At 40.0% G+C, this 26,781-nt stretch overlaps 2 protein-coding genes across 2 annotated transcripts; one reads left to right on the top strand and one right to left on the bottom strand.

Annotated features, from left to right (window-relative positions):
* Window positions 1-357: 357 nt before the first annotated feature.
* On the top strand, window positions 358-15,067 carry LOC307269503 (uncharacterized protein; the record flags this gene model as incomplete). Its single annotated transcript, XM_080052478.1, has 24 exons — window positions 358-374; window positions 1,660-1,706; window positions 1,925-1,939; window positions 2,126-2,188; window positions 2,578-2,624; window positions 3,169-3,194; window positions 3,634-3,687; window positions 5,167-5,213; window positions 5,512-5,537; window positions 6,873-6,922; window positions 7,112-7,173; window positions 7,661-7,707; window positions 8,010-8,035; window positions 9,371-9,420; window positions 9,610-9,671; window positions 10,159-10,205; window positions 10,503-10,528; window positions 11,865-11,914; window positions 12,097-12,158; window positions 12,646-12,692; window positions 13,000-13,025; window positions 13,487-13,540; window positions 13,731-13,778; window positions 13,951-15,067. 10 exons carry the CDS (start codon window positions 358-360, stop codon window positions 6,918-6,920), a joined length of 390 nt encoding a protein of 129 aa, XP_079908604.1. The 3' UTR covers window positions 6,921-6,922; window positions 7,112-7,173; window positions 7,661-7,707; window positions 8,010-8,035; window positions 9,371-9,420; window positions 9,610-9,671; window positions 10,159-10,205; window positions 10,503-10,528; window positions 11,865-11,914; window positions 12,097-12,158; window positions 12,646-12,692; window positions 13,000-13,025; window positions 13,487-13,540; window positions 13,731-13,778; window positions 13,951-15,067.
* A 1,738-nt stretch (window positions 15,068-16,805) lies between these two features.
* On the bottom strand, window positions 16,806-18,791 carry LOC307269321 (tubulin alpha chain-like). The gene is made up of 3 exons (XM_080052262.1): window positions 18,568-18,791; window positions 18,334-18,482; window positions 16,806-17,790 (listed from the first exon to the last, which is right to left on the bottom strand). The coding sequence occupies exons 1-3, from the start codon at window positions 18,689-18,691 to the stop codon at window positions 16,813-16,815; spliced, it is 1,251 nt and encodes a 416-aa protein (XP_079908388.1). The 5' UTR covers window positions 18,692-18,791; the 3' UTR covers window positions 16,806-16,812.
* Between the last annotated feature and the right edge of the window lie 7,990 nt (window positions 18,792-26,781).

Here is a 26,781-nt window from a genome sequence, read left to right as displayed (position 1 = left end):
CTCCGGCTCAATAAAACGTGACGGAAACCGTTCCTGTAAATTTGCGTACATTTTTTAAGTGGGCAACTGTGTCTCATCCAGGTTAGCTTAGCTCAAACACTGGTAGTCATTGGGAGCAGTTCAAAATAAAATCTTCACTAAACATTTCCTGTTTGCTTGTTGGGACTCTTTTATTTACCACAGTATGTTTCGCTCTATATTTTTACACTGTCATTTAAAAACGAAATGCATACTAGAAGGAAGCTAGGAAGTGCCTACGACGATCACATATGTATTTTAATCTAAAATGACATTACTTGTAAACAACCTTTCTTCCCCTTCAGATGTTTCAGGACGATAAAAGATGAAGAACAAGACATGGCTGACTTTAGCAGGTAAGCTAGGCTTAAGCTAATAGCAGGCAAGAGTCCACAAGGGCCCACTTTGATGAGTTTTTAAATAGACAAGCATATGCCTGACTCCTGTGATTTTAGATAAACGATCTGATCAGCTCTGCAAAACACTAAACTTCACATTACCGGTAACTGCTTAGTTTATGGCTAACCACTGATGTTCACCCTTCAGGTTGGACCACACAGTGCACTGCTGGGCTGCTTGTAAGAGCTTCATGAGTAGACAGGTGAGTAAAAGGAGCTTTAATTGCAGTGTTTATTCATCAGCTGGGTTTTAAAGTGATGATTACAATTGACAAGCATATGCCTGATTCCAGTGATGCCAGCCTTTAATCTGATTGTTTTATGTTGAACTTTTTATATATTTAAATAAAAGGCCAAACCTGTGACTAACCTACTGGTGTTTCTCTTATAGATGGGAGATTTACTAGAGGTTTTTCAAACCGATGCCATGTGGACAGCTCAACATGTAAGTTTGTCACGTGTGTGTGACAGTGATGACCTTACATAATGCAGTTTCGATGATGAGGATACTTAGCTCACTTTGAACCGATGTGAAATGAGACGAACGCCTGAGCAACTGCATTTATTCCCAGCATCAGCTGTTTTGTAGCCACTGTCATTCTACATGGCAATCAGTGGAAGTTCAGTTTGGAAGTAAAGAAGTGGTTATGACATGTCTTCTAAAATATGTTGTGTTTTGCCCTCAGATAATTCCTCAACAACTGCAAGGCCATGATTGAGGTGTTCCAGTTAAAGGTAAGATTTACTAAGTCACTACAGCAACAACTTAGTCCATTACCTGCTGAAAATGATGAGATATATATTGGAATCTCGTTCGTCTGAACTACTGTTGAGAAATCGAATAACTGACATCAGTCAAGGTTTACTTAATGATAGTTATGAACATGGTAAAATGTTTTTCTGACGGTAGCCCATCTGTTGCAGGTTCTTGACTTTGGACATTTCAGGAGATGCTTCTGCCTTCTCTCAACAAAATATCTTTGCCAAGGTGAGTGGGCCACTTTACGCCTGTGCTTAAGTCTCCTGACTCACAGCTTGTCCCACTAAACGTAAACTGGGATACAAGAAATGGCCGCTGCTGGTTTGTATGGATGCTAAGTGTCTCTTAATGATGATAATTACACAGACCTGTACTGAATGACTGTGACTGGACTTTATTATTCTGAAGTGAGACACTTTTAATTTTTATTTTTTTTATATAAATGCAGAGCCTGTGACTAATCTACTGATGTTTCTCTTGTAGATGGGAGGGATTAGAAGATTTGCAAACTGATGTGGACGACTCAACATGTAAGTTTGTCAAGTGTGTGACAGTGATGACCTTTCATAATGCAGTTCCGATGATGAGGATACTTAGCTCACTTTGAACCGATGTGAAATGAGACGAACGCCTGAGCAACTGCATTTATTTTAAGTTTGAAAGTTAACACATGGATGTTGCGTTCTTTCTAAAATGTGTATTGTCTTTTGCCCACAGATAATTCCTCAACTGCAAGGCCATGATTGAGGTGTTCCAGTTAAAGGTAAGATTTCAATAAGTCACTACAGCAACAACTTAGTCCATGACCTGCTGAAAATGATGAGATATATTTGGAATCTCGTTCGTCTGAACTACTGTTGAGAAATCTAATAACTGACATCAGTCGAGGTCTATTTGATAGAAAAACATTTTACTGTGTTCATAATTGACTGTAGCCCATCTGTTGCAGTTTCTTGGCTTTGGACCTTAAAGAAGATTGTCCTGTTTTTCTCAACAAAAGACCTTTGCCAAGGTGAGTGGGCCCTCAGGTCATGCCTGTGCTGAAGTCTCCTGACTCGGCTTGTCCAAGAATAGTGGTGTTTAGAGCCAATAAATCTGGGTAACGCCTTAACCATTGCATAGGTTCCTTGGTGATGAAACCCGCACACGTCTTACGCCTTGTATCAATGCCAGAACCTGCAAAGGTGGACCCACTGGTGTGACCTTGGCAATTTGCTACTCAAATGTGTTGCTTGGAGCCAGTGAGATGTGTATGATCACTGAAGTTAAACCTGCTTTTAAGGGCCATCTCTAGAAGAACAAATGTATATTTAGAGAGGGTTTTAATAGCATCAAATGATCATGAGCGTCTTGGTGACATTATTTATTTTAATGGACCAATTCCTTTGCTGCACCCTTTAGGACTGAGCTGCCTGTCAAACTATCCAGCTGGAAGAGGAGTGACCTCGGTATGTTGGCTGAACCTAAACCACCACATTAACAGTAACGTTGTAGAGTGTGGAAGGATGATTTTCATACCTTTCTTCTTTCCTCCTGGTATAAAGCCAGAACCATGCACCCATCAGACCTCCTGTCGGCCCGATAGACACTGAGAACCCTGTTTACAGGTGTAAGGTGATCTCCGGGTCGCCGAAGGGGCTTTAAGTGTTATTAAATGCTTAGTTAGTTAATAAATATTACTGTTTATGCTTGGTTGTTAATAGTATTAATGTTTATTAAATGTTTACTAACTGTTTATGCTTAGCTGCTAATGGTATTAAATATTTACTAACTGTTTATGCTTAGTTGTTGATGGTTATTTAATGTGTATTAAGCATTTAATTAGCAGTTAATTTGTGTACCCTTATTGTAAAGTGTTACAGAGGTTCTGTTGGTTTGCATTCTTTGTACCAGGGCATGAATAAAAAACCAAGCTGATCACATTCCTGAAAAACAGTTCTGGCCAGTCTGTCCATACAATTTGAATCTTGACTGGATGTTTGTACTCTTTAGGTCAAAATCAATGCTGGCCGACCTGGGTGAGTACCATAGTGACATTGTGGTTTGAAATGGGACATCTTTGAAGGTTTCACAATATTTTCATGGTCCTAAACATGAGGTTTTTGCATGTTACTTACTAGTTTCCTCCACAGAGTGTTTGAACAGAGTATACGCCTGAATGTGTTATTGGAAGAGGCACATACATGCATTTTTGAGCTACAGCAAATGTATCTTAATATTACTTAGTGGCTCCAAATCAGCCTTTAGCTCTTCCAAAACATCCAAATGGCACTGCTGGATTGTTTGTGTCAAGTCAAACATGTTAACACAAGCATAAAAAAAATCCATTGCACACTAACTGCAGCCATCTGTGCGCAACACGGTACCGATTTGTGCATGCCTTTCAATGTCTCTTGAAGCACCATCTTTGTGACATTATGCCTTCTAACTGAACAATTCCTTGTCTGCTCCCTTTAGGACTGAGCTGTCTGTCAGACTACTGAGCCTGGGGAGGATCTTGTCCGAGTTGAGGTAGGTTCCTGGTCCATGCAGCCATGTTTACTGGTAATTCAGCAGAAGTGATGAGTTTCTTATTACCGCCCCAATCTGAAAAAAAAAAAGCAAGTAATGGATGCGCTATGACACTTAGGGCCCGTGTCCACCTTTTTCCCACCGCAAGCGCCTTTTTTCAATTGATTCCCAATGAGAAGCGGCCGCCTCGAGAAAAGGCGCAGCGCCCAGCGTTTTTTTTTCGAGCGTTTTTGCCTTTTTGTGCGGCCGCTTCGAGATTTGCAAGTTGAAAAAAGAAAAAAAAAACTTCAGAAAGGCGGTGGGGACGTCACCGCCGCTTTTTTCAAAGGGCCAATCAGATAGTAGATCGTCGGGACTCGTCGCCTTAGCAACAAAGAAGACGGAAGAAAAACTGCTTTTTCCGTTTCCGTTTACCCGAAACTGTACGAAAATAGTGACTTAAAATGACCAGAACAGAGGGAGGAGAGCCCGTTTGTGGGAGCAGATTAGGCGAACTCTTGATTCGCTGTATTTTTTTTATCTCCTACGGATCGTTTCATGCGCACACGTCAGCCTACAACTTGCTCCGTGTGTGTGTTTGCAGGAGCCGTGATAACTCCTCATCCAAACAGAGGATGGTGGAAAGTATGCTCTGTTTCAGAAGACTACTCATATTAAAATGTAACGATTTAAATAGAAAACAGCAAGCCTAAGAGTTAAACCAGTGTTGATAGGTCTGACTGACGGGTGACGATCAGCATTTTCTCTCCCCCGATCACAGCACTCTCTCTCCCAGCTCATAAAAACGCTTGAAAAAAGCGGTCGAAAAAAATGCTCAGTAGACGCACTCCCGAGCGCAAAGCCAGCGTTTAATGCTGGAAAAAGGCGTTAGGTGGACACGGGCCCTTAGTGATGTAATATCCTCCTAAATGAGCAATACTACTACTACTACTACAATATTACTAACTTTTATATCCAAATATAAAATTTCTCAACAAAAGGCCTTTGCCAAGGTGAGTGGCCCTCAGTTTACGCCTCTGCTGAATTTTCCTGAATCGACAGCTTGTCCCACAATAGTGGTGTTTAGAGCCATTAAGTTTGGTTGGTTGGCGACTAAACCATTGCATATTTTCCTTAACATACTTTCCAAAAGTCCTTGTTGCAGCAGACTTGGGTTCGACTCCGGGCCTCATACTGCATGTCTTCCCCCTCTCCCTATTTTAACTCTGTGCTTAATACTATCTAATTAAAGGTTAAAACGCCAACAAAAAACCCAGCCCTACACTCAATTTGTCAAATCTAAGTCAAGGTCATACTCAAATTTGAGTTTAAGCCCTAAGTTAAATTTGCTTTAAGGCCCATCTTTAGTAGAACAAACTTATTTTTGGAGAGGGTTTTCATTGCATCCAATGATCATGGCTGGAAATGTCTCTTGAATCACTGTCGTCCTTAATGACTTCATCCCTTCTAACAGAACAATTCCATGTCTGCACCCTGTAGGACTGAGCTGCCTGTGAAACTATCCAGCTGGAAGAGGAGTGACCTCGGTATGTTGGCTGAACCTAAACCACCACATTAACAGTAACATTGTAGAGTGTGGAAGGATGATACCGTCGTGTTCTTTCCTCTTGGTATAAATTAGCACTCATCAGACCTCCTGTTGGACCGATAGACACTGAGAACCCTTTTCACAGGTGTAAGGTGATCTCCGGCTCCATGAAGGGGGTTCTGTTGGTTTGTACCAGGGCATGGAAAAAAAAAAAAAACTGATCACATTCCTGGAAAAACACTTCTTTATTGTGGCAGATACACTTTGAATATTGACTGGATGTTTGTTCTCTTTAGGTCAGAATCCATGCTGGCCCACCTGGGTGAGTACCATAATGACATTGTGGTTTGAAATGGGACATGTTGAAGTTTTCAGAATATTTTCATATTCCTAAACTGTTTCAGTCTGATCTACTAAGATCCTAAATTATGTGAGCGTTCTAACAGAATGCATGTTGAGTTTGTGGGTGATTTGAAGTAAGAGCGCAAATGGAAACATGCAAAGTTCAGGCATACCTAAAACATGTCTACTTATTTGCAAAGCTGTTCAGTGAACCCATGTCACCAGGAAGTCTACTAAATAATATTGTGCTTAGTAGGGATGTCCATGGTTAACCGTTAAGAAGATCTTTAACCGGTTAATACTAAAGGTTAAATGGTTAAAAAAAATTAAATCACCTTAATTTCTCTGTAATCCGGACTCTTATTTTGATCGCTAAACCGGATGTAAGAATGCCAACTGTCGGTAAAGAATGAAAAGAGTTTGTAGGCTACTCTCAACTTTATAATACTGTAGGTCCATGGTACGCTCCCAGAAAGATAGCCAGTCACAATTTAGGGTCACAACACTCCCCTGCCATGTGTTTGTACAGGTATAATTTAATTAACAGCATGGGCTCCCGCTAGCTCAACATAGGGCTAGCATTAGCCTTCTTGAGGTGGATGCTGTCCTGCATCTATCGCCGTCTCAGTGAGTGTGAGAGTGACAGACAGGCAGTGAGTGCCCCTGCAGTCTGCCATGCTTGTGTGCGAGGATCAATAGCGAAAATCCGTCGTAAACAAAAGCGTAAAGTACCGTTATGCTGTACTGATAACGTCGGAGCTTATCAATACTACGGTCTTTCAAAATGTTTCCCCGTGCTCAGCACTACTTAGCACCGGGTTTCGGTAGGCTATCCATCCACTAAGCCCGTGTGTGTGTGTGTAAATGTCCCTTTTCAGTCACTTATTTCACTTTCTGCTCCTACATTCGCATACTAGACCTCTTCTACAACAGACAATGTGCCGTGTGAATGTCAAAATGTATGTTAAATTAATATGCAGGTCCTTGGAACAAAAAGGTCGGGAGCCCTGCTATAATGGTTCATATATTTCACTATAAATAGGCTACATTAAATCTTAACGGTTAACCGGTTAATAACCGTTAATTCTTGTGGTTAACCAGTTAAAGAGAAAATTCTAAATGGCCATCCCTAGTGCTTAGTCTTTAAGTCCTTACAAAGACCTGTCATAATGCAGTTCCGATGATGAGGATACTTAGCTCACTTTGAACCGATGTGAAATGAGACGAACGCCTGAGCAACTGCATTTATTTTAAGTTTGAAAGTTAAGACATGGTTGTGTCGTTCACTAAAATGTGAAGTGTCTTTTGCTCACAGATAATTCCTCAAGAACTGCAAGATAATGATTTGAGGTCTTCCAGTTAAAGGTAAGATTTCAATAAGTCACTACAGCAACAACTTAGTCCATGACCTGCTGAAAATGATGAGATATATTTGGAATCTCGTTCGTCTGAACTACTGTTGAGAAATCGAATAACTGATATCGGTTAAGGTTTACAGTTTATAAAGTAAAAATGTAATACTGTTCACACCTGACTGTAGCCCATCTGTTTCAGGTTCTTGGCTTTGGACATTTAAGAAGATTCTCATGTTTTCTCAACAAAAGACCTTTGCCAAGGTGAGTGGCCCTCAGTTTATGCTTCTGCTGAATTTTCCTGAATGGACAGCTTGTCCCACAATAGTGGTGTTTAGAGCCATTAAGTTTGGTTGGTTGGCGACTAAACCATTGCATATTTTCCTTAACATACTTTCCAAAAGTCCTTGTTGCAGCAGACTTGGGTTCGACTCCGGGCCTCATACTGCATGTTTTCCCCCTCTCCCTATTTTAACTCTGTGCTTAATACTATCTAATTAAAGGTTAAAACGCCAACAAAAAACCCAGCCCTACACTCAATTTGTCAAATCTAAGTCAAGGTCATACTCAAATTTGAGTTTAAGCCCTAAGTTAAATTTGCTTTAAGGCCCATCTTTAGTAGAACAAACTTATTTTTGGAGAGGGTTTTCATTGCATCCAATGATCATGGCTGGAAATGTCTCTTGAATCACTGTCGTCCTTAATGACTTCATCCCTTCTAACAGAACAATTCCATGTCTGCACCCTTTAGGACTGAGCTGCCTGTCAAACTATCCAGCCGGAAGAGGAGTGACCTCGGTATGTTGGCTGAACCTAAACCACCACATTAACAGTAACATTGTAGAGTGTGGAAGGATGATTCCATGTTGGACCTTATTTCCTCTTGGTATGAAGTCATCACCCATCAGACCTCCTGTTGGACCGATAGACACTGAGAACCCTTTTCACAGGTGTAAGGTGATCTCCGGCTCCATGAAGGGGGTTCTGTTGATTTGTACCAGGGCATGGAAAAAAAAAAAAACTGATCACATTCCTGGAAAAACACTTCTTTATTGTGGCAGATACACTTTGAATATTGACTGGATGTTTGTTCTCTTTAGGTCAGAATCCATGCTGGCCCACCTGGGTGAGTACCATAATGACATTGTGGTTTGAAATGGGACATGTTGAAGTTTTCAGAATATTTTCATATTCCTAAACTGTTTCAGTCTGATCTACTAAGATCCTAAATTATGTGAGCGTTCTAACAGAATGCATGTTGGGTTTGTGGGTGATTTGAAGTAAGAGCGCAAATGGAAACATGCAAAGTTCAGGCATACCTAAAACATGTCTACTTATTTGCAAAGCTGTTCAGTGAACCCATGTCACCAGGAAGTCTACTAAATAATATTGTGCTTAGTAGGGATGTCCATGGTTAGCTGGTTAACCGTTAAGAAGATCTTTAACCGGTTAATACTAAAGGTTAAATGGTTAAAAAAAATTAAATCACCTTAATTTCTCTGTAATCCGGACTCTTATTTTGATCGCTAAACCGGATGTAAGAATGCCAACTGTCGGTAAAGAATGAAAAGAGTTTGTAGGCTACTCTCAACTTTATAATACTGTAGGTCCATGGTACGCTCCCAGAAAGATAGCCAGTCACAACTTAGGGACACAACACTCCCCTGCCATGTGTTTGTACAGGTATAATTTAATTAACAGCATGGGCTCCCGCTAGCTTAACATAGGGCTAGCATTAGCCTTCTTGAGGTGGATGCTGTCCTGCATCTATCGCCGTCTCAGTGAGTGTGAGAGTGACAGACAGGCAGTGAGTGCCCCTGCAGTCTGCCATGCTTGTGTGCGAGGATCAATAGCGAAAATCCGTCATAAACAAAAGCGTAAAGTACCGTTATGCTGTACTGATAACGTCGGAGCTTATCAATACTACGGTCTTTCAAAATGTTTCCCCGTGCTCAGCACTACTTAGCACCGGGTTTCGGTAGGCTATCCATCCACTAAGCCCGTGTGTAAATGTCCCTTTTCAGTCACTTATTTCACTTTCTGCTCCTACATTCGCATACTAGACCTCTTCTACAACAGACAATGTGCCGTGTGAATGTCAAAATGTATGTTAAATTAATATGCAGGTCCTTGGAACAAAAAGGTCGGGAGCCCTGCTATAATGGTTCATATATTTCACTATAAATAGGCTACATTAAATCTTAACGGTTAACCGGTTAATAACCGTTAATTCTTGTGGTTAACCAGTTAAAGAGAACATTCTAAATGGCCATCCCTAGTGCTTAGTCTTTAAGTCCTTACAAAGACCTTTCATAATGCAGTTCCGATGATGAGGATACTTAGCTCACTTTGAACCGATGTGAAATGAGACGAACGCCTGAGCAACTGCATTTATTTTAAGTTTGAAAGTTAAGACATGGTTGTGTCGTTCACTAAAATGTGAAGTGTCTTTTGCCCACAGATAATTCCTCAAGAACTGCAAGAGAATGATTTGAGGTCTTCCAGTTAAAGGTAAGATTTCAATAAGTCACTACAGCAACAACTTAGTCCATGACCTGCTGAAAATGATGAGATATATTTGGAATCTCGTTCGTCTGAACTACTGTTGAGAAATCGAATAACTGATATCGGTTAAGGTTTACAGTTTATAAAATAAAAATGTAATACTGTTCACACCTGACTGTAGCCCATCTGTTTTAGGTTCTTGGCTTTGGACATTTAAGAAGATTCTCATGTTTTCTCAACAAAAGGCCTTTGCCAAGGTGAGTGGCCCTCAGTTTACGCCTCTGCTGAATTTTCCTGAATCGACAGCCTGTCCCACAATAGTGGTGTTTAGAGCCATTAAGTTTGGTTGGTTGGCGACTAAACCATTGCATATTTTCCTTAACATACTTTCCAAAAGTCCTTGTTGCAGCAGACTTGGGTTCGACTCCGGGCCTCATACTGCATGTCTTCCCCCTCTCCCTATTTTAACTCTGTGCTTAATACTATCTAATTAAAGGTTAAAACACCAACAAAAAACCCAGCCCTACACTCAATTTGTCAAATCTAAGTCAAGGTCATACTCAAATTTGAGTTTAAGCCCTAAGTTAAATTTGCTTTAAGGCCCATCTTTAGTAGAACAAACTTATTTTTGGAGAGGGTTTTCATTGCATCCAATGATCATGGCTGGAAATGTCTCTTGAATCACTGTCGTCCTTAATGACTTCATCCCTTCTAACAGAACAATTCCATGTCTGCACCCTGTAGGACTGAGCTGCCTGTCAAACTATCCAGCTGGAAGAGGAGTGACCTCGGTATGTTGGCTGAACCTAAACCACCACATTAACTGTAACGTTGTAGAGTGTGGAAGGATGATACCCCCATCTTCTTTCCTCTTGGTATAAATTAGCACTCATCAGACCTCCTGTTGGACCGATAGACACTGAGAACCCTTTTCACAGGTGTAAGGTGATCTCCGGCTCCATGAAGGGGGTTCTGTTGGTTTGTACCAGGGCATGAAAAAAAAAAAAAACTGATCACATTCCTGGAAAAACACTTCTTTATTGTGGCAGATACACTTTGAATATTGACTGGATGTTTGTTCTCTTTAGGTCAGAATCCATGCTGGCCCACCTGGGTGAGTACCATAATGACATTGTGGTTTGAAATGGGACATGTTGAAGTTTTCAGAATATTTTCATATTCCTAAACTGTTTCAGTCTGATCTACTAAGATCCTAAATTATGTGAGCGTTCTAACAGAATGCATGTTGGGTTTGTGGGTGATTTGAAGTAAGAGCGCAAATGGAAACATGCAAAGTTCAGGCATACCTAAAACATGTCTACTTATTTGCAAAGCTGTTCAGTGAACCCATGTCACCAGGAAGTCTACTAAATAATATTGTGCTTAGTAGGGATGTCCATGGTTGGCTGGTTAACCGTTAAGAAGATCTTTAACCGGTTAATACTAAAGGTTAAATGGTTAAAAAAAAATTAAATCACCTTAATTTCTCTGTAATCCGGACTCTTATTTTGATCGCTAAACCGGATGTAAGAATGCCAACTGTCGGTAAAGAATGAAAAGAGTTTGTAGGCTACTCTCAACTTTATAATACTGTAGGTCCATGGTACGCTCCCAGAAAGATAGCCAGTCACAACTTAGGGACACAACACTCCCCTGCCATGTGTTTGTACAGGTATAATTTAATTAACAGCATGGGCTCCCGCTAGCTTAACATAGGGCTAGCATTAGCCTTCTTGAGGTGGATGCTGTCCTGCATCTATCGCCGTCTCAGTGAGTGTGAGAGTGACAGACAGGCAGTGAGTGCCCCTGCAGTCTGCCATGCTTGTGTGCGAGGATCAATAGCGAAAATCCGTCATAAACAAAAGCGTAAAGTACCGTTATGCTGTACTGATAACGTCGGAGCTTATCAATACTACGGTCTTTCAAAATGTTTCCCCGTGCTCAGCACTACTTAGCACCGGGTTTCGGTAGGCTATCCATCCACTAAGCCCGTGTGTAAATGTCCCTTTTCAGTCACTTATTTCACTTTCTGCTCCTACATTCGCATACTAGACCTCTTCTACAACAGACAATGTGCCGTGTGAATGTCAAAATGTATGTTAAATTAATATGCAGGTCCTTGGAACAAAAAGGTCGGGAGCCCTGCTATAATGGTTCATATATTTCACTATAAATAGGCTACATTAAATCTTAACGGTTAACCGGTTAATAACCGTTAATTCTTGTGGTTAACCAGTTAAAGAGAACATTCTAAATGGCCATCCCTAGTGCTTAGTCTTTAAGTCCTTACAAAGACCTGTCATAATGAAGTTCCGATGATGAGGATACTTAGCTCACTTTGAACCGATGTGAAATGAGACGAACGCCTGAGCAACTGCATTTATTTTAAGTTTGAAAGTTAAGACATGGTTGTGTCGTTCACTAAAATGTGAAGTGTCTTTTGCCCACAGATAATTCCTCAAGAACTGCAAGAGAATGATTTGAGGTCTTCCAGTTAAAGGTAAGATTTCAATAAGTCACTACAGCAACAACTTAGTCCATGACCTGCTGAAAATGATGAGATATATTTGGAATCTCGTTCGTCTGAACTACTGTTGAGAAATCGAATAACTGATATCGGTTAAGGTTTATAAAATAAAAATGTAATACTGTTCACACCTGACTGTAGCCCATCTGTTTCAGGTTCTTGGCTTTGGACATTTAAGAAGATTCTCATGTTTTCTCAACAAAAGGCCTTTGCCAAGGTGAGTGGCCCTCAGTTTACACCTCTGCTGAATTTTCCTGAATCGACAGCCTGTCCCACAATAGTGGTGTTTAGAGCCATTAAGTTTGGTTGGTTGGCGACTAAACCATTGCATATTTTCCTTAACATACTTTCCAAAAGTCCTTGTTGCAGCAGACTTGGGTTCGACTCCGGGCCTCATACTGCATGTCTTCCCCCTCTCCCTATTTTAACTCTGTGCTTAATACTATCTAATTAAAGGTTAAAACACCAACAAAAAACCCAGCCCTACACTCAATTTGTCAAATCTAAGTCGAGGTCATACTCAAATTTGAGTTTAAGCCCTAAGTTAAATTTGCTTTAAGGCCCATCTTTAGTAGAACAAACTTATTTTTGGAGAGGGTTTTCATTGCATCCAATGATCATGGCTGGAAATGTCTCTTGAATCACTGTCGTCCTTAATGACTTCATCCGTTCTAACAGAACAATTCCATGTCTGCACCCTTTAGGACTGAGCTGCCTGTCAAACTATCCAGCTGGAAGAGGAGTGACCTCGGTATGTTGGCTGAACCTAAACCACCACATTAACAGTAAAATTGTAGAGTGTGGAAGGATGATACTGTCGTCTTCTTTCCTCTTGGTATAAATTAGCACCCATCAGACCTCCTGTTGGACCGATAGACACTGAGAACCCTTTTCACAGGTGTAAGGTGATCTCCGGCTCCATGAAGGGGGTTCTGTTGGTTTTCATTGTTTTGTACCAGGGCATGACTGAAAAAACAGAACTGATCACATTCCCGAAAAACATTTCTTTGTTATGGCTGAAACACTTTGAATCTTGACTAGATGTTTGTTCTCTTTAGGTCAGAATCCATGCTGGACCACCTGGGTGAGTACCATAATGACATCTTGGTTTGAAATGGGAGATGTTGGAAGTTCTCAATATTTTCATATTCCTAAACTGTTTCAGCCTTATCTACCAATATCCTAATTAAAGAGTGCTAAATTACGCAAGCGTTCTAACAGAATGCACTTGTTTTTGTGGGTGATTAAAAAGTAAGAGTTACTGCGCAAATGGCAATGGGGGGGGGAAACATTGTAGAGGCAAAAAAAAACATTCCAAAATAATTGCCGCCATCTATGCGCAACACTGTCGATTTGTGCCTGGCTTTTAATCGTATTAAATGGTCACAATCACTTAGTTAAATTTGCCACTCTTTAGAAGAACTAACTGGTATTTGCAGAGGGTTTTAATTTCATCAAATGATCATGACTGGAAATGTCTCTTGAAGCACCATCTTTGTGACATTATGCCTTCTAACTGAACAATTCCTTGTCGGCTCCCTTTAGGACTGAGCTGTCAGTCAAGCTACTGAGCCTGGGGAGGATCTTGTCCGAGTTGAGGTAGGTTCCTGGTCCATGCAGCCATGTTTACTGGTCATTCAGCAGAAGTGATGAGTTTCGTTTTACCGCCCCAGTCTGAAAATTCATGACTGATTGGTTTACCCTCTGATCAAGACCATAAAAGCATATATTTATTATTTGAAAAATGTATGTATTTATATATTTTAATAAGTCGTATTTTTTTCAACAGAACTCCAGATGTCAGTTGGATCGGCTGCCTACTGCTTGGGGATGATTGGTGAGAGCTTGAAACTTAAGCATTTAAAATTCTGTAGAAGTGATGAATTTCTTATTACCGCCCCAGTCTGAGAATTCATGACTGATTGGTTTACCCTCTGATCCAAACTAATGTTATAAGATGAACAATGAGACTTTTTTTCCTGCCAATTTCTTATATCTTTTCTTAACAGAATCTGGACTGGACGTCAGAGACCATCGGATGCTATCAACAGTTCCTGTACTTAATGTATCCAGTATTTGGGAAATAAAGCACTTTTTCCAGTAAATCCTATTTGTTTGATCTACAATGTCTGTCCCTGGCATAGGGCAAGGTTTCTTGAGTATCCCACCTGTGACAGCTCCTGGCACCTCCTGATTGGCAGGCTGCCAGCGCACAGCTTACATCCGTTATGTTAGAAACCACACCCCAAGCCAGAAATCTTGGTGTTGTTGTAGACTCCGACTTGAATTTCAAGAAACACATAAAATCAATTAATAAATCAGCCTACTACCACCTAAAAAACATATCAAGAATTAAAGGGCTTATGTCTCAGCAAGATTTAGAAAAACTTGTCCATGCATTTATCTTTAGTAGACTTGACTACTGTAACAGTGTCCTTGCAGGCCTTCCAAAAAAATCTATCAGACAGATTCAGCTAATTCAGAACGCTGCTGCTCGAGTCCTCACTAGGACCAAAAAAGTAGATCACATTACCCCAGTTCTGAGGTCTTTACACTGGCTTCCAGTCACTCAAAGAATTGATTTCAAAATACTGATGTTGGTTTATAAAGCACTAAATGGTTTAGGGCCAAAATACATTACTGATATGCTGATACGTTATGAACCGTCCAGAGCCCTTAGGTCGTCTGGGACAGGTTTACTTGCAGTCCCAAGAGTTAAGACTAAACAAGGAGAAGCAGCTTTTAGTTATTATGCACCAAAAATCTGGAACAAACTCCCAGAGAACTTGAGGTCTTCTGCAACTCTCAGTTCTTTTAAATCGAGTCTGAAGACTTTTTTGTTTCCATTTTAACCTGCAATTTTCATTTTATTTGCTTCTTTTATTCGCTTTTAAGTGTTTTATAATGTGTTTTATGTATTCTAATCTTGCCCCTGTAAAGCACTTTGAGTGGCCTTGTGTCTGAATTGTGCTATATAAATAAACTTGCCTTGCCTTGCCAGGAGCTGATTGCTGATCATCCACACCCATGCTGGCTGCTCTCCTGAGCTATAAAAGCGGCAGGAGTCAGCCACTTGGGCTCCCTCTCTTGACGTATGGTTTGTTTTGGTTTAGTTAGTGCTGCTTTACACACACCATACACTCTTCACTCACACAGACACCGCACCCATTACTGACTACTGACATTCACGCCGCACCATTTATTAGATTTATTTAAACTTGGTTAAATAAATTATAATTTGGTTAAACTAACTTTCTTGTGTGGTCTCCTCTTTTGTCCTTCCCTTGAGCCGGGATGTGACACACCACTTGATAGATGGTAGTTATGTGCAGGGAAACTAAAACTAAAACTTATGGTCATTTTTCCACTTGACTTATTCCATTTTCTAATTTATGGAAAAACTTTAATATACTAAAATATGGCTCATTGCCTAGTGTAATTCCTTAATCTCTTTCCAACTAATGGTGTACAAGCCTAATAAGCTTACTTATTATATTACTACATGCAAATGTGTCAAGTCAGGTGATTGCAGACTGACCTTTATTTTGAAGTAACCTAATAATCCATGGGGCCTTTATTTTTACATTTGGACTAAATTAAACTAAAGCACTAAAATTGAGATGGTGTCAACAGATGAATAAACTGTTGTGGATGTACTTCAAAGGCATACTAGGTAATTCTGGAGAATGTTTGACAAATGACTTTGCCAAAAGTGAAAAAAAAGTGAATGTCCCCTCACAATCTGCTACCTGTCCAACTGTGTGCTGGAAAAAAAACTGCAAGTACACAGCCTAAACTCTGTAAACGGGTATGTAAACAAAGTGCACTAATTTTGTTTACATGGGTCAATGACGTGACGCCCATTTTGTGTCCCTAAGGTTAAATTAAATTTGAAAATGTGGAAACAAAAAAAAGCTTACACATTACTTTAACACATTCATTTCTAGAGACCCTATTCAAAAGGAGCGCGTCGCCTTACCTTACTGCTGCGTCTCTCGGACACACATGGAACGTCTCAGCAGCTGCTGCAGCGCTGCTTCTAAAAGCCCTATCTTTCTACATAGAGTTTTCATAGGTAATTCCCATTAAAAATGAAGTTCTTTCGTGTCATTTATGATGCATATGATTTATATTGAGTCTGGACAGTAATCCGTGCGCCCCATTGCCTTTTTTTTTTTTTTTGTCACATTTTTGCTTGTTTGAAGTTTTATTTTGAAAGTGACACACCAGGAAATGGTGAAACTACAGCGAAAGCTGCCGGTATGAAGTCAATATGACTCTCAGCAGAGTATTTCTCTATCAGTTAAAGCAGAGAAACCCGAGAGAGACGCGCGGCCCTCAGAAAAAAATAGGCGAGCCTCCTGAGGTAAAGGGGAGTGTCGCTGCAGACGTGCCTCCGACGCGCATCAGCAGTGCGTCTGAGGTTGGATGTGTGCCCGCTCTAGGTTGATTACACGATCAGTGACAAGTCAGACGCAGACGCGAGGTAGACGCGCAGTAGAGGTAGGATGTGTGCAGAGGCCGTAAGTGACTTAAAGTGAGTGATGCAGCAACATGTATCTTCTAAACGAGACAGACGGGTTACGTTAAAGTTTAACAATTCCTTAGAGAATAGACTGAGCAGAGTAACTGTTCCTCTACAATAGAGTATCACAAAAAAAAGTGTACATTCTGGATTGACACTTCCCAAGATAGCAGTTTTCTTTTAGCAGTGAAAGCTACAGAAAAAAATAACTGCTCGCAGTTCTTACCAACAGGATGCCTGCCTTGTGTAATGACACGCGGGGAGAAAAGTGCAGTCAAAAAACAAACTTTTTTTCAGATTGATAGAAGGACATCTTAGACATTAGTACAAGGGTATGCATTGGTGCTTAATATTCCTCAACTGCCTCATCCTCGTCTCCCACACCATCACCTCCAACCTCCTCATAGTCCTTCTCCAGGGCGGCCATGTCCTCTCTGGCCTCAGAGAACTCTCCCTCCTCCATACCCTCACCCACGTACCAGTGAACAAAGGCACGTTTAGCGTACATCAGGTCAAACTTGTGGTCGAGGCGACCCCAGGCCTCTGCAATAGCAGTGGTGTTGCTCAGCATGCACACAGCCCTCTGGACCTTGGCCTGGTCTCCACCAGGAACTACAGTGGGCGGCTGGTAGTTGATGCCCACCTTGAAACCAGTGGGGCACCAGTCCACAAACTGGATGGAGCGCTTGCTTTTAATGATGGATATGGCAGCATTGACATCTTTGGGCACAACATCACCACGATACAAGAGGCAACATGCCATGTATTTGCCGTGGCGAGGGTCACATTTGACAAACTGATTGGATGGCTCAAAGCAGGCGGTGGTGATTTCTGAAACTGTTAACTGCTCATGATAAGCCTTCTCAGCAGAGATCACAGGGGCATAGGCGGCCAGAGGGAAGTGGATACGGGGATATGGCACCAAGTTGGTCTGGAACTCTGCCAGATCAACATTGAGGGCACCATCGAAACGAAGGGAGGCTGTGACGGATGACACAATCTGACTGATTAACCTGTTCAGGTTGGTGTAACTGGGACGCTCAAGATCCAGCTTTCTACGGCAGATATCGTATATGGCCTCATTATCTACCATGAATTCACAGTCACAGTGCTCCAGGGTGTCATGGGTTGTCAAGACAGAGTTGTAAGGCTCCACCACAGCAGTGGACAAATGGGGAGATGGGTAGACCGAGAACTCAAGCTTGGACTTCTTGCCGTAGTCGACGGACAGACGCTCCATCAGCAGCGAGGTGAAACCAGAACCGGTGCCACCTCCGTAACTGTGGAAAACCAGGAAGCCCTGAAGGCCAGAGCACTGGTCAGACTGAGGACAAAGAGAGAGAGAGAGTGTTTACATTCATGAGATACGGTCATGTCAATCGTGTGATTGCACACTATTGTTCTTAAATTCTTTATTCTTCCGTTTCCGTACGTTTTTTTTGCACACTGCAACTCCTTCATAGTTCAAGCTATTTAAACCAGTCAACCATCAAAATGGTCACGTTGTGGACTTCAAATCCTCTAAACATCCTCCTCTTTGAAATGCTTTAGACTCCATTTAAACTTTAAACAAGTCACAAGACATCCAGCTATTCATGATGAATGACTTGTTTTTGAATATATTGTATTATTCTACAATTCAATCTCATTCATAATATGACCTTCTCAAACTTTTCCATGTCTTCATACTCTTTCAGTATTCCAGTTTAGCGTCAGCTTTTCCACACTTATTATTCAACACTTTCATACTTCTAATATTTTAAGATACAAACTTAATTCAAATTTAGCAACCAGCATTCACACAGATTTTCTGCAGTAAATGCATTTTGCAGTTTAATTTGATCCCTTCGCATATCAAATTACTCACCAGTTTGCGGATCCTGTCCAACACCAGGTCAATAACCTCTTTGCCGATGGTGTAGTGTCCACGGGCGTAGTTGTTGGCTGCATCCTCCTTACCGGTGATCATCTGGTCAGGGTGGAACAGCTGGCGGTAGGTCCCAGTTCGCACCTCGTCTGAAGAGAAAGATCAGAAAGCACTTTAATATTTGACTTTATGAAAGCAAACTGACTACAGCATCTTTATATAATCGAAGTTTACCGATGACAGTTGGCTCCAGGTCCACAAAGATAGCCCTGGGGACATACTTTCCGGCTCCCGTCTCAAGGAAGAAGGTGTTAAAGGCATCATCTACTCCTCCGGTGGTCTTGGCACCGCTGGGCATCTGTCCGTCCGGCTGGATCCCATGTTCCAGACAGTAAAGCTCCCAGCAGGAATTGCCGATCTGGACACCGGCCTGTCCGACATGGACGGAGATACACTCGCGCTGGAGGAAAGCAAAAGGGCAGTTAGTAATATATTTACCCTTAAACTTTAGCAGGCTCCTGTTCGTAACAATTCCTAATGTTATTGCTCATCACATGTTGACAACAGCTCAAGAGATAGGTCCCAAAAAATAATTGTAAAGGATCAGACACCACAGCATCAATCCCAGGTCCTATCACATGCTGCATTACAGTTTTTCTCAGTCGCTTTGGTGCTTTTCTCACATCACTATTAACATTTGCACAGCAGTTAGTGCATTTCTCAAAACAATTAGTGCAAACTGCAAAACCTAGTGGATAACCTGCAAAAGTATGTCACTTGCTCAAAATGGATAGTCTATTCCTCAAAAGCAAGTATTCATGTCAATGAAACTGCCAGTGTCATCAAAATGAGAAGTCTTGACACCATCGTTTATGAACAAGATAGTCAAATGGCTTTGTCATGTTTTCATTATGACCGTTTATTCTCTCAGTGTTTTCCAAGGCAAAAAAAGGTCAGAACTCGGTGACACTACCTGAAAATGCTCAAGACAGCACTATACACTACTTGTACAGCCATTTGAAAACTACAGTAAAGTTACACATTGCTGTAGTTAGGGGAGTAAGTGAGTACAAGACACTGAATACGTATGTTTCACAATTTTACTGTATATGCTCTTTGCAATTCTACAGCATTGTGCAAAAGAAAAATACACTTCAGTCACTTATTTAGAACAAACATAAAAAAACACCCTTTGGTCCACAATTGTAGCCCTAATTTCATTAGGAATCTGCCTATGTATTTGGCCTCTTCTCCCTCTTCCCCTGTTTTGTCCCCTTCCCCTTCCTCCCCGCATCCTCAATCCTCTTCCACGATGCCGACCTTCCATTTCTGTGTCACAGAATTGTAGAAATGGTACACACTATGTCCTGCTCGGTTCATAGTATATGCTTGCCAAGTGAGGGTTCATGGGATTCATCCCTGAGTGACTGTGAACAAGTGGCTTGTCATTGGTTACAAGTAAACTAATACTTCACACACCTCCTCGTGAGTGAATGCTGAAGTCCACCTGAGAGCAATTGTTCACTTTAGGAGACATTTCCAGGAAAAAATTATACAGAAAGGTATAAAATTTGCTTGACAGAATTTGATAACTAGTTCAACAATTGTGTATGTAATGACTCAAGCAATGAAATGAAGACTATTAGTTTTATTGGGAACGACTATTCAGCATCCATAAGTATAGTTCATTTTGACTGACATGACATAAGCAAATTACAATGTTATAAAACAGCAGAGAATTGTATGAAAGCAACTGATACATGTCCAAAAGCATTTGCAATTTGTTCAGAGGAAGGAGAAATTGCTACTATGATGTGCTCAAATGACTAAATGTTGCGGAGGTTGAACTAATAGTTATGAGAATTTTCATTCTGATCTGAGAAAAGCACCAAAGCAACTGAGAAAAACTGTAATTAAACATCTTAAATAAGAAACACATAGCCGATTATCTATCCATATATTAAGATTGTTTTGCCTACTTAAGGGGCACAGGGACCCAGACCTGCCATAATATTGTTCTACTTTACTTTTTTTAACTTTATTTTATTTTTAAAGTTTTATTACAAGGTATCTGGAGGGTGACAGCCTTGTCTGCTCTTGGCATGCTGAAACTGATACATGTGCACCTTTGCAGACCAAAACATCACAAACACATGGAGATAAGAGCTTTGATTCATATTAGGGAACCATGTGTTTGCTGCCACGCCCTTTATATAGGCCAAGGAATATGACACACATTTAGGCTACTGATACACCCCTACTATGTCCTAATATGATGAGCGCCTACTTATACCAATAAGTAGCATAACATGTATCCCTTTTGTGTCCTACTCACCATGTTTCCTGTAGCGATGGTAGTGCGACACTGAAACTTCGATACGCGCTTCAAACTCCGAACTACAATTCCATAGAACCAATGCTTCACAGTTTGTTTTGGTGCGAAAAAAATCACGTGACTTGTGACGTCCGAAGCAGCCACTCTTCGTTCACCTGACAGGTACGCGGTCCAATCAGGTGATTCACTGGCATTTATTTTTATTTTTTATTTTATTTTTATTAAACAATTATGCAATTTCATTAAACAAAACAATTACGCAATACAATATCAGAGAGCAACACAATATTGTACATACAATAAACATACACACTAAATACATTAATTGTCCTAACAATTATATAAATAAATATACAAATTAAATAAAAGATGGATGAAAACATACATTAATAAACATTTGTAAAAATATAAAGAATAATTCTAGCTAAAAAGGTATGAATTCATTAGAAGTATACATTTGACCTGTTGTCAAGGAGACTCGTGAAATATATTTTGATAACAATCAATAAATCTAATGCTTTTTTATTAATATTATTTTTTAACAGGGAAAGGGACTTAAAAAGTGATTTAAACTACAAATAAAACCTGGAAAGAGGGATGAGATTCTAAGAATTTGTTTGTGAATAAAAAAAATCCCAAGTAAAATAAAAAAATTAACCATATAAATAAGGGACTTATCTTTACCATCGTCAAAATAACATATCACATCTTTAAGAATAAAATCATGAATGACCATGGGTGGATGGAAAAGGAAAGAACTTAAATCAGACCAACATTTCTTCATAAATTCACATTAAAAAAAAGATGGGCAAATGTTTCATCAGCGAGTCCACAAAAGGAGCAGGAGCTATCAACATCCATATATTTTGATATTATAGAATTGACTGGATAGATTTTATGTAAAATTTTAAAATATATTTGTTTTACCTTGTTGGAAATACAATACAGTACAGACAGGTCAGGTGACAGGTGGACACTTTTGAATGACAATGCACAATTTGTGGGTTAACTTGTTGTAATACCATACGACATACCCCTAACTGTGGAGTTTTTGGTATTGCGTTTGTATCGGAGTTTTGATCTGATCGCTCCTGATAAGGTTGGTGTACTGGCTGTTTAATATGTAGGCCTAACATAGGACAATACATAAAACAGTAACTGTCATTACAATATTATATAGATGTTCTATCTGTCTATATTAGGTAGCTATAGCTATAGGTGTACACTATAATTGCATTTTTATTTACAAATGGATTTCTCTACAGTTCCGGAGGTGGTGTGTTCAACTGAACTGAAGTATCATCATGGGAAAACTTTACTGCCAAGCATGGAGCTACTGCCATGGGAACACAACTCAAGGTAGGCTTTATATATAATACATTTTTAACTAGACACACTACACAATAATATGATGTAACTGTACTCTGTTAATCCTACTTTTTATTTATTTATTTGTTTTAGTGGACCGGAAGCAAGAGCTAGATGAGGCTCTGGTGAATATGGTGGTGAAGGACTCACAGCCTTTTTCCATCTTGGATGTCTGTGGATTCAAGGAGTTTGTGGCATCACTTGATCCCACATACACCATGCCTATCAGACCTACGCACAAGGGCCCTGAAAGCTGTAACATTTTTTTAAAACAAGCACAACAGCAGAAGAGAAGCTGAGAGAAGTACAGGAGCAGATGAAGCTTCCACACACTGGAACAGCACCTTCCTCATGCTACAGAGCCTCCTCCAAGAGAAACAGTCAAGAGTGAGTGCAGCTAGTGCAATGCTGAACACAGACGTGATACATTCGCCTCTGAGGTCTATGAGACAACTGCTGTATGCCTGCAATCGCTTTACCCCTTTAACCAGGCAACAGTTGAACTGTCGGTGGAGAAGAGAGTCTACGGGTCAAAGGTAATCCCAATGACAAAAATATTAATGTTGTATTAGCATGGGAAAAACAAGCCACGACACAGCCAAACTTCTGGGACAGAACTTGGTGTCACTGATGCAGAAAAAAAGTTTGACTCTGCGAAGAACAGAGACAGCCCTGACACTTGCAACACTGCTGCATCCTAGATTCAAAACAACGGCAAACCTAAATCAAGTACAGGCACAGGCATCAGTGAAACCACCAACAGAATAATGCTCACAGCTAATATGAAACACACTACTTGACACATCATCACCTGACCTGACACACCTACAGAAGAACATCCCTCCACATCTAGTAGGAATAAAAACCTGACTCTAACAAATGCAAAACGGTGACCTCTGGTGGTGGGAAATGGTGGAGTAAAACAAAGGTCTAATTTATTTAAATATTTTTTTCCCCCACTACAAAATGTTTAGATATTGTAGGAATGCTGTATGATCAACAACACATGTAAGACCATAACTCTTTTGCTCCTGCAATAAAGCATTTACAATCATCACAATTATTAAAAGAAATATATAGGCCTTATACTAATTAATCTTGATATTTTACAAATTGTTAGCAGCCCCAATTTCTCATCAGAAAAAAATTACATGATAAACCAGGGGTGTCCAAACTTTTTTCACTGAGGGCCACATACAGAAAAATCTACAAAGGGCCGGGCCACATTTATCAGGACATGTAGCTGCTCTGATGTTTAGTTTCAAAGTTTCTCCGTAAATTCTAATCCTTCTTCACGGCAACACTTTACTTGCAAATTAAACAGACACATTTCCCCTTAGAGCCGGCCCAAGCCTTCATGGGGCCCTAAGCAGAATTTGCCCCTCTCCAATGTTAGGGCTGACCAAATCATTGACTATTGTTAACTGCCATTCAGACACCCAGTGTTTTCTGCCTCCAATGTCCAGCTGGGTGAAAATAGTAGCCAGTCGAGATCCCGACCCTCCTAGGGAGGTCCGGGGGTATGCCCCCTGGGAGATTTTTTTAAACTTTTTAAAGTGAAATGCATGAATCTGGTGCACTTTGAGAGGAAAATCAAGAGGCTTAATCTGAAGAATTTTGTATGAAAAAATTATTGAGACATTGTGTAAGATGATTGAGAAGTTATTGAAGAAGGACACATGGATTTTACAAAAAAAAAAAAAAAAAATTAAAGGGCCATATTACATTATATTTTTAATATAGGGGAAGGTGGGGTGATTTGTGCATTTTGGAAGTTGCAAAACCCCTTGTTTCTAGAAAACCGTGGAAGAAATTGGAAATGTGACCACATATTTAAGAAGAGCCATCCATTTGACTCATCCTGTAAAGAAGGGAGACACAAGGAATAAGATATAAGCACATTTAAGCTCAAAAAACTGTGTTTTGCCTTTCAAAGTAAAATTTCCATGATCAAGGTTTTTTGATTATTGTGTCTGAACAATTATAGACACGTTTGAAAACATATGACACATGTTTTAGTGCTTTGGTATGCTACACTTTGAGTCTATATAGTTAGCACAATGTCAACCCTAAATTGCTGCATCATGCCTATTATCCAAAATTCTGGGGATGGGGTGATTTGTGCGCAAGGGCCTGGGTGAGTTATAAGTAAGTAAGTAAGTAAAATGTATTTATAAAAGCACATTTATGACAGTTTGCACTGTCCAAAGTGCAGTACATAGTGCATTCAGTAGGTAAACAATGAAGGTAAAATAACAATAACCAAAATAAAAGACGTAAAGCCCATACATCCACATAAACACAGATAGTAGTGCAGAGGTAAGTAAGTAGTGCAGAGGTTAATGGGGAGGACACACCAGGGTGTACATATGGGTTTTGAGCCTTGATTTAAAGGCAGAAATGTAGGGGGAAATCACATTTGTCAGGTGGCAGTTGGTTCCACAAGCACGGAGCAACTAGTGCAAAGTACATTTCTGAGAGTTGTGCCAGTGGCATGGCTGTATACGCTGGTCACCAAAAGAAAGTGATTGTCTACAGTAGCTCAGAAGAGAGTGACATCTCAATTCCACTTAACGACACCACTGATGAGAGTTCAGATGGCCAGAAAGATGATGATGGTGACTTTGTCATTGTGACACAATGACGCACAAATCACCCCACTACGTGGGGTGATTTGTGCGACAAGACAACTTTTTTTCCGAAAGCTATATTTCTTAAACAGTTTATTCCAGATCCAAAGTTTTTATTGCCAGGGATGCACAACATCCTGAAATATATGTACATATTTGAGTTGGAGACATAACTGTCAAGGCCTCACTTTAAAATCACTTTGAGTAAAAAGTTGCACAAATCACCCCACCTTCCCCTATTGGCAAAATATTATATACAGAAAAGGATTTTAGAATATTGACAATTTTTGACCCCATTGAAAACTTAAAAATCAGAGATTATAAATTGTCAAAAAGTAATACACTTTTCAAATCTATTACAGTCCCTTAGCAGATCCCGATCCTTTTTTTCGTTTGGTTGTGTTCATTTTTATTTTACATTTATTTGTTGTACATGGATTTGTTCTTTTTATAAGTTATTGTTGTTTACATTCTTAAACGTATTTCTATTCTACTGCTTCTGCCTATTTTACAATTGTTTACAATAAAGCTATACAACGAATTGAAACGCATGATAACGTCATTTGACCTTTGACCCTATGTACTTGCCATATGGCCTGGAGAGACAGCAGATTTTGCACTTTATAGGCCAGAGTTCCAGGGCAGGTTGAATCCTTTACCCCTAAGTAAGTGCTCACGTTTTCCTTTATAAAGAAGTGATATTTTTTTTGTTGATTTACGAGTTAAATCACTCTGTATTGTTTCAATTGAACTCTCTCACTGAATACTTTTGAGGAAACTTCATCTTAAAATACTGAGTAGCATGGAACTGTGTCATAGTTATCAACATCTGAGGTTGAGGTTTAACGTGAAATGTAAATTTGACCTCTTCCAGGTGTTAGAAAAGTCTAAAATTACCTGAAACATAAATCACTGCAGTTTTTGACCGATGGAGGGCTCTTGCCTATTTGCTTGGTAAAATCCAAGTGGTGACTTTTTTTTTTTGTACAATTTAATTTAAACAAACATAATTTAATGTCACAGCTAACTGTTTTTCAGGCAGTGAAACACGGTATGCTTGATAGGGAGTTGTTCTGGGCAGTCGGTTGCAGTCTGGCCTTTAGTTTGAAGTAACCTCGAAATAGGCTATATGGTGCTATTCTGTGATATTATACTTGAATAAAATAAAACTACTGCACTAAAAATTGAGAAGGTGTAAACATTTTGTATAGGGGAGTAAACAGTTGTGGATGTACTTAACATGTGGATTTCATCAGTGACATGGTAATCATTCAGTAGGAACTAGGCATTTTATATTAGAGAACACATTGAGCGAGCAACACATATCCTCAACTGACAATCGGTCCAATATGAAGCCTGGATTATTGTCGGAGATCACCAAACATGAAATGGTGCAGTTTAAATTAAATAAAAAGTCTGGTACACCTTATTAATAACTGCTTCAGTTATCGGTCCATTTTATCACATTATCACAAAATAAAATTAGTTTTAATTTTAATTTTAAATCTGCTCAGTTTGTTCCTTTAGTTTACATCAACTTTGAGTTCCAGGGACTACCACCAACTTGTATTGGAGCAAAATGAACATTAAATTATTTATATGTATTTCTTCACAATATTGCAATTGTCACATGCACATTATTGTCCCCTTTCACACATGCACTGTAACTCTGAACTCATCCGGAGTTTACCTGTATGAGCTCTATGTGCGAACACAAATGTCAGGGTTCGACCCCCGACTTTACCCAGGTGGACCCTAGTACCAGGTCAGGTCCCGGTCAGGAGTGGGGGATGGCTGTAATGTGAATGCATCTCACACATTGACATATAAAGATCTCACACCTCCAACTTCCTGCTGTGTGATGCATGTGTGAAAGGGCAGATCCCGACACTCGGGTCAGATTCTACAGTTTGTGTGTAAGGGGCCACGAGTCACTCTTATTCCCAAAACTATTATGACTTATGAACATAACAGGATTCTTTTTATAGCCTTATAAACACTTGATCAAATGCCATTCATTATTCTAGATTCAGAAATGTAATTAACAAAGTGACCAGTACCCCAGTGGGAGGAAATCTACACAGGGAGAAAGTTCAAAGTGTGCTGCATTATTGT

Source organism: Ammodytes marinus (assembly GCF_949987685.1).
Source record: "Ammodytes marinus genome assembly, chromosome: 23".
In the NCBI taxonomy this organism is placed as follows: domain Eukaryota; kingdom Metazoa; phylum Chordata; class Actinopteri; order Uranoscopiformes; family Ammodytidae; genus Ammodytes; species Ammodytes marinus.
This window is presented reverse-complemented; position numbering and strand designations above follow the sequence as displayed.